The sequence below is a fragment of the Acyrthosiphon pisum genome, chromosome X (genome assembly GCF_005508785.2).
Source record: "Acyrthosiphon pisum isolate AL4f chromosome X, pea_aphid_22Mar2018_4r6ur, whole genome shotgun sequence".
Taxonomy (NCBI): domain Eukaryota; kingdom Metazoa; phylum Arthropoda; class Insecta; order Hemiptera; family Aphididae; genus Acyrthosiphon; species Acyrthosiphon pisum.
Window position 1 is genome coordinate 68496382 of NC_042493.1, and position 12487 is coordinate 68508868.

The 12487-nt window shown below is 24.1% G+C and overlaps 1 protein-coding gene across 1 annotated transcript in view; it reads left to right on the forward strand.

Annotated features, from left to right (window-relative positions):
- LOC100573870 (dihydroxyacetone phosphate acyltransferase) overlaps positions 1-10823 on the forward strand; it is a 19448-nt gene extending 8625 nt beyond the window's left edge. The window contains exons 11-15 of the mRNA XM_016804520.2: positions 1860-1945; positions 2062-2184; positions 2251-2405; positions 10165-10226; positions 10761-10823. Coding sequence (XP_016660009.1) covers positions 1860-1945; positions 2062-2184; positions 2251-2405; positions 10165-10226; positions 10761-10807 — 473 coding nt within the window. The 3' untranslated portion in view covers positions 10808-10823. The remainder of the gene's footprint in view (positions 1-1859; positions 1946-2061; positions 2185-2250; positions 2406-10164; positions 10227-10760) is intronic.
- Positions 10824-12487: the final 1664 nt, after the last annotated feature.

A 12487-nucleotide genomic window follows, 5' to 3' on the forward strand; every position in this document is an offset into this window, starting at 1 on the left:
AGTTCCCCTTTAGAGCGGGGATGGAAAATAAGTGGCATGTGAGAAATTTTCGATAGCACCAAAAAGACTTTCATGTGTCTTTATAGTCTATACATATATATTTATATACCTTGAAAGCAACAGCGCATGTTAACCAGACATAAAATAATCTTTCAAGTAATATTAAGTAAAATGTTTCTAATAATCAATAAAAGTTGATTTTTTAGTATTTTTTTTTATACATTATTAGCATTCATTTTTCATTTATTTTTTAAAAATGCTCTGTGTTAACAAATATAATTTGTTGACACGACTGAAATTTTTTTAATTTGGGTCATAAATTGGCATATTGGACAAATCCTATTATACTAATTTTCCCATCAAATCCTAGATATTTTTCATAAATTCTGTGAAATTTCAAATAAAATTCTTTACACATCTCATAAGTTCCGTGACATTTCCCTTTAATGAATTAATATATGCTAGAACAGAGTACATTTTCAATAAATAATCTTTGAAGTATCCCTCAAAAAGATTTGGTAAAACTCATGAATACTTTAATTCGTTCAATTAAACTCTTGAAATTTTCCTTTAAATGCAAGATATATTCTAGAAAATTATAATCTCTCATATATTACTAGACATTTCTTAATAAATAATATTTTATATTATATGATATTTTCCATTAGAAGATTGATATTTCACAGAAAAACATAAAATTCTGCTATTTCCACAACACGTTTTATTGTTATTCTGTACAATTTGCTATTTATGTATTATCTACTCGTATTTCAATGTCATCAACTTCTTTCTCAATATTATTTTTCTTTTACCCATTGATTTGTGTTGAAAATGTGCCGTAGTTCAACCTTAAAATGCATATACAATTTTAAGACTTAATTTCTGTCTTATATTTCTATTATATTATATATTATTATACTTAACAACTGCCAGTCAATAAATTAAACTATAAAATCCTATACATTTATATTAAAGGCAATCAATTATTTCAAATTAATTAATTTTTAAATCAAATAATTTGGATGTTAATTGTATAATAATCAAGCCTGGGCAAGTAAATTCAACTCAGCTAAGTTCAATATTTTTTTCATTTACATAAAAAAAAGTTAATAGACGTTTTGAAGGTATCAACTAAGTTAAAAAATTAAATTGACAAATATCATTTACTTAACTTAACTGAAAAAAAAATGCATGGGAAACTTGGGTACCTAACTATTGTCTGTGTTTATTTCTAATAAAATGTAAGTATTAAGTAGCAAATGAATAAATATTGGCGACAAAATAAAAGTTTATGTGTTACTGATCATGGCAACTGACTGGCAAGTACTATGTAATAAAAATAATTACCTATTAAAAAAGACAAAAATCCGTATGAATGTTTAATGTATTATGTTAGGTATGTAAGATACCTAGTAAATATATCTATATATTATATCTATATGATTTTATAATAATATTAATATATAAATTGAAATTACCACAATTTATGATAATCTTATTGATAATTAGTAAGTATAGACGAGTGTATAGGATGTAAGTATAAGTGAGTTAGGTATGATGAATGTAATTCGTCGATTCGTAGCCATTAATTTATATGGGAAACTAATTTTTCCTAATTATTAATATTTGTAGTAATTAATAATTTCTATTTAATATTATAAAAAGTTTTTATTAATAAATATACATACAAAATAATTGAATTTTTTTTTTTCTACTAGGTAATATTTTCAAAACTTTTGAATTATGATTATTAAAAACGATAACAAAATACTAATATAAATAAAATATTTTACTATGAATCGCTTATGTCCAACTCTGATTATAATAGAATTTATAGTGTAATATTTGCTTTATTTTAGACATCTTGGACCTAGAGGGAAAGTTTTTTTTATTAAGAAGATTATTTGAGTATGAGTTTGTATTTTTTCATGGCTGTCAGAAAGAAGTGAGTCTGATCATTTTGCATATATGTATTTATTAATATTTCCCCCCACAATCCTATGAACTAGACTTCATGCTTACTTCAAACAACTACATCTAATTGAACTTTTTTTTTTGTAGGATTTTAAACATAGTGTTTCAATTTATCTTCATATTAATGAAAAAGAAAAAGAACTACTTCGTTATTTAACTATTAATCCTTATGTGATATGCTATCGACTGATCTATAGTTGTTTGATAAACGTAACTAACTTTACAGTACTTTCAATTAATTAAAATAAATTGTATTAAATGTAATGTAATTTTTAGGCTCCTCAAAAGATAATTTCAGAGGAATTTATATATAAATCAATTCATATGAAAGTTGAAGAATTGCACTCACATCCCTACGGATTAATTAAAGATGTAATCAAATCTGCTTTAAATGGACTTCATAAAATGGAAATAATTAAAAAATATAAAAAGTAAGATATTATAAAATTATTTTAGGATAAGAGTATATATTTTTATTTTATGATGCATAGTTATTGTAGACATAATATATGTACATTTTAATGATTTATGATTATTAGTGCAATTAAATAGGCTAGAGATAGGTTTTTAAATAAGGTTTATACTTTGTTTAGATTCTTAATGGAGCTCTGTTGATTCTTAATGATGTATTGGTTTTTTTGTAACTAAATATTATTTTTAGAGCGGAGAAAAAACCTAATTGAAAAATAGAAAATTCCCAGTACTCTTCAATGTATTGTGCAAAAACTAAAACAGTTAAAGAAAAAACCGGAATAGGTCTATATGTATTAGTTTTAAAATATAATATAATAATCAAAATATTTTGAGCTTTTTATAAACCTTTAAAAAATTTTAAAACTTATAAATGTAATAAAAGGTTTCTTAAATTGTTATTATAACAATAAAAACATAGTGACTATTTTTTTTATAGACATTTAAATTTCACATTTTGATAATTCATCAAAATCACAAAAATTATTTTGTATTTAAAAATTATTTAACCTGATGTTGTTTATTTTTATAATTATATTTTAATATAGTCTAGACAATAAGATAGAAATTTATTAATTTAATGCTCATGATCAGGGCTTGGAAGTTGTAGCACTAAAAGTGTTACTTTTAGCTCTTAAATGTGCACATAAAAACTCCAAAATATGCGATATAAATAGCACGAAAATATGTATATAACTTGAAAAAATTATTAATAATAATTAAATGTAATATTACAATTTTATAAAATGTTTGGGCTCATAGACGGCAGGGACTGTCTAGACTGGTTGAATTATAAACTGCTAACAAAAATAATAAATTACTTAAATACGTTTGTAAAAGTGTACTTATAAATTATAATTAAATGATGTCATTTATTTATCTTGAAAATTATACTGGATTATTAAATGTTTTCTTATGTTTTCGAATTTGAAAGACCCGTAGTTATCCGATAGTATAGTTTTGTAAATAGAAAATTACCGTTCAACGTCAACAGACGTTATTATTGGTTTATACTTAAAAAATAGCAAGTCGTTACTATTTAAATCTTCAAACTAAGTTAATCGTTATTTTTAACATAATGTGATAATTTTCTATATTATGTATAATATGTATATATTACTATGAAAATATACCCAAAAATAGCTCTAAAAACCCTAAATTAGCAAAATAGCAATAAAAACCGTAAATATACAAAAAAAAAAAATAGCAAAATAAGATTTCATGTATGACATCAAAGAAGTGTGAAACATATTTGTGTCTTACTTTGAATGTTCTAGGATGAACTAAGAAAAATATACATTTGCTAGTAATAATAATGTTTAATTTGTTGAGCCAAAAGTCATAAAAATTTAATTCAAAGCTCCTGATATATTGTTACAATAGTAGTTAAAAAATATTAAAAATATATGGGCACAATTTTTTTATGTAAGCATTTAAAGTTCGATTTTTGATATCATTTATCAAATTTAAGATTTAGAAATGATTTTGGAGCTTAAAATTTATAAAATATTCAACTTTTATAGCTAAATATTGAAAAATTTAAAACAGGGTTCGACGCAGTGGTGCAACCAGGGGGGGTTCCCCGAGTCTGGACTCTGAATAATTTTTTTTATTTATTTAATTTAGAGTAATAAAATTCTACACAAACTATTATTAGCAACAAAAATACAAAAATCTTTTCGTACAATATGTAAATTGGTACATTTTATTTTGGGTTTAGGGTAATTTATATAATATAAATATAGGTATTAATTAATTAATTAAGTATCAAAATAAAATTGAATTTTCGTACCAGGTACTACTGGCTACTAATATAGACATATAGTACTAACTAATATCTATGTATGTACAAATAATTTATTATTTTTTTTTTCTTTTAGTGTCCCGTATTTTTATTTTATTTCTCTGCAACTATAACTGCTCTAAATATTCATTTTTACGTCAGTAGGTATATTATCTGAATTAAAAATACGTTACCTATCTAATTCTAAACGTCGTTTAGATTTTAAATTATGGATTATTTTACTTTTTTTTATAATTTCAAAAATAGTAGTATAAGATTTATACTACTATTTTTGAATACTTAGGCTGGTTCTTACGACCTCCGGTTAAAGTTAACCGACACTTAACCGGCAGAATTCTGCCGGTAATAAAATCTGTTATCATCCGGTTAGCGTTAACCGACACTTTACCGGATATTGTAAGAACGGCCCTTAGTATAATATATATTTCCTCAAATTTTAAAATATTATGTAATATTGATTTATATTTTCTGAAAAATGTATTGCATGTATATAGATTATAGGTATCAGATTTTTTCTTAGTCCGTGGTTGAAATGTCTATAATATGTTCTAAAAAGTATGGACCATCCCCTTAAAAAAATTCTGGTTGCGCCACTGGTTCGACTAAATAGATTATAATATATAAATTATTTTATTCACAATAATATCAAAAATACTTAGTAATATCATAGGCTGCGGTCTTCGCTCAGAATCGTTTTTCTTATACAATGATATTACATGATTGAATTCAAATTTGATACAATCCATTACAGTGACCCATCTGTAACCTACTGACACCCACTTTCCAACCTTGTATTTCTATGTATGTCAGTAAAATCGTATTTATTGAGTAAAAAAGATTGTAAAATTAATACAAGGCTCCTAATATGTTGTTACAATTAAAAATATATGTAGGCAACATTTATTTTATTAGCATTTAAAGTTCAAATTTTGACAACATTTATCTGTTATCATATTGAAAATTTGCAAATTATTTTGCATTTATAAATGTTCAATTTTTATAGCTAAGAATTACAAATTATAAACCAGGTTCCTCATTAGTAGTTCCTATTATAACTAAAAAATCTAAAAAATATATAAACACAGTTATTTTTGTAGTTATTTGAAGTTCAAGTTAAAACGAAAATAGACATTTAAATGAAGAAGTTTTGTGTTTTAATTTAAAATATTGTTCGTGAGTACTTAATACTTCTAAAGTATATTATTATATACAAATAATATTAATTCAACTTACTGGCTTCTGTATTAATAATAATAATATTAATATACTTTACAATATTCTTAGCTGAAAACAGTCCTCGCTCAGAATCGTTTTTTTTATACAATGTATTATTTCATTGAATTTAAATTTAACACCATCCATTACAGTGACTCATTTTTTATGTATAGCAGAGCAACACCCACTTGACCGCTTTTTTTAAATACAAGTATTCAAATACTTTACAATACTATTAAATAAATAAATAAAAAAGACCTACAGAATAACCCTGTATACTGGATGTACATTTCTGCATTGCAGTGACTGCAATAATTGATATATTCCAGTTATTTTGTTGAATATTGGTATTTTTATATTTATGAACATGAGAATATTTGCCCGTGTTTGTTAATAATTTAACATGCACAGCAGGTATTTTTTGAATGCTGGGTATCCTTATAAAAATAAAAATTAGAGTTTTTTTGTAATTTAGATTCTGAGTAGTGCTATGAATGACTGTAAAATCAATACATACATTGTCCACTCAGTTGTGTGTACAGTAATCCCTCGTTATCCGCGGTTTCGATTATCCGTGGTTGGGTCCACGATAACAAATTATTAATGCGATTGCGATTGCGATAACACTTTACCGTTATTACACGAACACTGTAGAAATTTTTTTTTGACAATTGTAGATAATTGTTGTTATATCACTATAGGTATAACACATATACACTATACATACATATATGTACTTATGGGTCTATGATAACTACTGGTCTCGTTATCCGCGGTTTCATTATCCGCGCAGGTTTGCTGGAACGTAACCTTTGCGGATAACGAGGGATTACTCTATTATTATAACTTTTTTTTTATATATACATGCGATATGTCAATATATAGTAGAAGAAATGATTCAATTCTTAACATTGATATCTTTTCTGATAACAGTGGTCAGTAATTCTAGTTGGTATTTTTGAGAGGTAAAATTCAAAATGTCCCTGTACTTTTCATAATAACTGTGAAAGACAAAAAAAAAAATTTGGGAAATAGGTACATGAATTTAATTAATTAATTAATTGATTAACAAGTGAACTGGATTCTTATAAAGGTCCAATCAGTTGGTATATTATTTCTAATAGTCATAAACCAAACATCACCTATAAGGGCTCTTAACATTTATGAGTGAATAAATATTTTAAATAAAATAATATAATTAATATAAAAAAAAATCGGAAAAATAATTGTTTTCAATTTTTGAAGCATTTACATAAAAAATGTTTAAATTTAAAATACAAATATGTCCAATACAGTATTTAAATACATTAACTCTAATACTTTACTAGACTGATTAGTGATTAGTATTTTCTATTCTTATATTATTATTTAAATATATTTTGACGCTACTAATAGACATTTTACATTTTTGATTTTTTTTAAACGATTTAAAAACTTTTGTTGGTCAAAAATCTTTTTAACTTAACACAAGTTTCCTTATACTATTTTATTATAGCTATTTGATAATGTTAAATATAATGAAGTTTGAAGTTTAATCTTGGTCAAAATTATGAAAATTTACAATTAATTTTGTAGTTCAAAATTCACAATGTTTCTATTTACACAGCTTAGACCAGCATTTCTCAACCTGGGGGTCGCATTAAGAAGAAATAATTAAATTCTGATATAGAAAAACAACTTTTAATTTACATTAAGAATAAAATTATTATAATAGTACTAATTGTATGGAATTTAATTGATTTTAATAAATTTAGGTTGTGCCAGGTTACCATACATGCAAAACACAATAAGTCCATGTAAATTATGCAAAAGACACTAGGTCCAACGTAATTATTTGTATTTTAACTGTAATGAGTAATTCTTTCACAGTCATAATTCACATTTATAAATAACTATTTTTCTTAAAAATATATTCAATTAAAACAAATAAAAACAAAATTTGGTTACATTTGGCATACATTTTAAGTATGTGATATTTGAGATTGGTTTATATTCAAAAGTTTTTATTATAATGAGGGGGAGGGTCGCGAGAAGACTGATTTTATTTTTCACCTATTTTGGGGGTTGCGACATTAATATAGTTGAGCAACGCAGAACCGTCTTATTAGAATCGATTTTCATAAGAAATGATTTATTATTGAATTGAAATTTAACAGCTACATTTCAGTGATATACTCAATCACAAATTATAATTGACATCTACTGTACAGTAGAGCTGTTACCTTCTTTCTGCCTTTTTTTCAATTTATTGTTTTACAAGTATGTATTTTATTAGAAAATGTGGGTCCTGCATATGTAATGGTGGACAAGCATTATAAACATTAACAATTATTAAAGAAAAAATAATATTAATCAGAAAATACATTCCATATAGGGCTTTAGCCACCTCTGTAAATGGTCCAGTTCACCCACCAAAAAATGTAACTGAACGTCATGTTATTTTTATTATAGTTCAATTTATTGATTTTATCAATCATTTTTTAATAATGTTTATTGTTTTCTATAAATATTTCAACAAAATAGCAAGTAATAAATATTGAATAGAAATAAAGATAGTTGCCCCAAACCTTTGTCTAAAATTCCATTGAATCAAATTTTCTGCTCAATACCTACTATAAATACAATTATGAATTGCAAAATCCTTGTGTGAGTACCACTTTCAAATGTAAATTTTTGAAAATGTTTGTGTGTGTCCAACATTTAATAATATACTTACTCTAAAAGTTTCAAGTAAGAACAATATTTTTAAGTTACAACAAAATAAATAAAATCATTATTCTTGGTTTTAATATGTAATTTTGTCCTAATTTGAACAGTTTTTATATATTTTTTAGATTTTTTTTTTACAGAATGAACTACTAACGTGGAACTTTGTTCTTACATTTTCAATCCTTAGCTATAAAAGTTGAAAATTTTTAGGTACAGAATAATTTTGTATATTTATAATTTGACAAATGTTGTCAAAATCTGAACTTTAAATACTTATAAAAAAATCTTGGCTAAGTATTTTTAATATTTTTCGTACTGTAACAATATGTGAGGAGCCTTGTATTACATTTTCAAGCTTTCTTTTTGACCCAACAAATACAATTTTATTAAGATTTATAGAAAAAAAAAAATCTATAGAAAATTATAAAATAAACATATGGTGTCAATTTCAAGTATCTTCAGTTATTTATTTTTGAATTACAACAAAATAATAAAACGTTCTTTGAGAAATCGAGTGAATATCCAATGTTGTAAAAATATAAACTTCAAACACTCATTTTGACTTTCTGTAGACATTTCTTTTGATAATTATAGACAAAAAAAATTGGCTATATTCTATTGAATTTTTAAATCTTAAATATTTAAATAAAAAATTTTATGAATTTCTTATGCAAAATAATTTGTAAGTTTTTGTGATTTTACAAAATTTGTCAAAAAAATATTGATATTTACACTCAATTTTTTTTAAATTTCTACTTTCAACAACTTATGAGAAACCTTGTAATACACTTTTAAGTTTTTTGACCAAACAAAAATTTTTTTATAGTAAAAAAACTAATGCTTATCATAGGTCAAAACATTTTGAAAATGTTATGGTTTATAGAAAATGCTAATATAAATATTCAGTGAAATTTTTTTTTAGAGTAAGTTACGCTAAAAACTAAAATGGATTTTTTCGTAAACTTTTTAAACTGATACTTAAAATTCTACTAACAAGTCAAGAAAATAAGATTTAAAATTATTATGAGATAATTAAAAATGTATTTTAAATAAATTAATGTAAGATTTTGTACTCGTACAGTTATTTTTTCAGTATTTATTAATTATTATTGATGCTATTATTCAGTTGTAATTAGTCAAAGTAATGCAATAAGTAATTATTTATTTTAACTAGTACCACTTAAACATGGAGGGAGGAAGTTGTAAAATTAAGAACTGAGGATTATATAATTTTCATTTGTTCTTCATAAATGGATGATTATTTATTTATACAACATTTTGAGTATGGAAACATATGATTTTTTTTTCTGCAAAACCTAGAAAAGTCAAAGAATTTTATGCAAAAAGAGTGGCAATCCTATTCGTGAATTTCAAAATCCTTGTGTGACTGAGTGTGAGTACAGTACCTCTTTCAAATACAAATTTTGGAAAGTCATTTCTTACTTCCACCTTACATGTGATATGAAAATACCATGAAAATTTCAAGTTTATCATTGTTTGGGCTTTACATTGATCAGTCAGTCCGGACACTTCTGATTACCTATATACATATATATATATATATATATATATAAATATTTATAAATACTAGTGTTTTTGGTGATGAGGTGGTGTGGGGGCATAGTTCCTGCGGGTCACTTAACATTTGATTATTCTAGCCCCTCCAAAAATTCAACTAAATGTCCGCCTATGGTTATTCATACCTCAATTTCAACAGTGAGATGTTGACTATATTACTCATGTGTAAGATAGAGAAAAAATTATAATGTTGTGCCATCTTAAACACGCAATAATAATATCTATCTTTATCTTTGTATAAAACGTGTATGATATTATACCTGTTAACTACTCTTGTATGTTCACAGTATTATTTGTGTTTCTTATAGTCAGTTATTACTTATTACCTACGACCTACCTGTTTCTTGTTTTTTCATAAATCTTATACACTTTTGTTATTATGTAAATAAATAATTTTTTTTTTTTTTTTGCAGAAACGATACAATATTATATGAAATAAATAGAACTATTATAATGGAGTTAGTTCAAATATTTGGTAAGATTTTTGAGAAAACAATTGTTATTTAATTAGTTTTATATTGCCTTAATTAAATATTAAAAATATTTTAAATCTATATTATTCAATATAATATTAAATCTAGACGCCTCTGACACCTAGTCATTATCATATATGTAATATCACGTGGATAAAAATAGTATAAATTGTGGTTCTTCAATTTTAAAAATATTTGAAGTACCTTTATTCTAAAAATTCCTAATCATTTGTTTTAAGTCTCTCTGAAATTTAAAATTTTTCTCGGAAATTGGAAAATTGAGATCCCATTTTAATAAAATATAGAAGATATTAATTATTTTTAATTATTAATTATTTTTAATTATTAATTATTTTAACTAATCTAAATTTTCTAAATCTAAATCTAAATTTTAACTAATCCAATTTTAACTACTATTTATAGCTTAAATATAATATGTTTAATGATTTAAAAACATATACAATATCAAATCCTCTCTGTAATAAGCATTAAATCTTAACATAATAATATTTTTATTTTATTTATTTTGTTTCTAGATAATATTATATCAAATAGGAACAATTTATTGAAATCAAACATTTAAATCTAAGATATTAGAAGACATTAAATGTAGATACCTATAACTAATTATTATAATTAAATTCTACCTATTAGCTATTAAGTATAGATACTTTTGTTTTTTTCTATGAATTTTTAATTTTCAAATATTTGTATGATCTAATTATTATAATTATTTAATATTATTATTATTTTTTTTTTGAAGTTGCATATTATAACATATTATAACTACAAGTATACTTAATTAGGTATAAATATCAAAATAATCAATATAATAGAATAGTATGTGTTTTATGGATGCCGACATAATAAATGTTAAAAAGTATAATAAATGCTAAATAAATTATTTTATTTTATTTGTTTTTGTTTAAGAACTAAGTTCTCCTATTAAGGTTTTCCTACAAAATAATAAATAACGGTTCAAACTCATTACCAGCCATTTCCTAGTGCAGAAAGCAAGAAACCACTGCACTAGTTTTACTATTCCTTAGTTCCTGACATCCTAGTCGATAAAATAATAGGTAGTCAAATTTCTGAAGAATTTATGATAATGTCAGCTCAAAATGTTTTTATCTCAAGACCCATGTGCAACAGATTAAGTGTATTCATGTAATATCATTTTTTATAATTATTCAGTTATCTCGTACTAAATTTAACCAATACAATAATGATAGATAATATTTTTAAGAGTTTTTATTTAATTATTATTCGACTTTATACTAACCTTAAAAATAAAATAAAATACTGTACATTTAAATGGATGAGTTTATTAATATTAAATGGACAATGACAATATTTAAACAAATCAATATGTATCACCCTCAAAAATATTATTTTGTATAGTTTTGTAATAGGTGAATTTACTCTAAAATTACTCAAAAACACCAAAAAACTTATTTTGAGTGAATAAATGTTTCTGTTATGGCCGTAGGCAATAGAGGGAAAATAAACCTTACACTTACATCCTCTTACTAATCTAAAATCAACTCGATAGCCGTAGAATAAAATTATTATCTGATAAGTAGGATTTTGTAGCAAAATAAATCCTTAAAAAAGCATTTTAAATAACCCCCAAAAAAAATAAAAAGTAAGTATTTATTAAATTTAATTTAAAAAAAAACAAATTTCAATTACACGTAAAATTAAATATTAAAAAATGAATTTACCACCCCATATTTTGCCAAGTTACTTTCCTTAAAACTCGTATATATATATATATTTATACATAAAAAAAGACCTTTCCACATCAACTGATGTAATTTGTGCATATTTCTTATAAACTAAATCATTTAAATCATACTGATCCACATTAATGTTTAGTGCAGTGCCATTAAGAATGCTATTGATTTTTTGAAGTTCTACCCATCCATTATTCTTTGAAAAAACACGAATGCACTTTTCTAAAATTGATTTCGCACCATTAGCTTCCTCTAACTTGTGTTTCGCTTCTAACACAGTAGCTATATTTTTTAGCAAAGGTTCGCCTAAAAATGTATAATTTCTAGCAATAATAATATAGTCCAAGTATAAAAGTATAATACACATAGAAATAGGTAGGTATGTTAAATTTTCGTGAAAATCCTCACTCTCATCAAAAGAAGCATTTGCTACAAAATTCGAGACCTACTGATAAATATATTATGCATTTATGCACTATAGGGTTATATGTTCCATGTTTTATGTACAAATCTAGTTAAGAGGACGT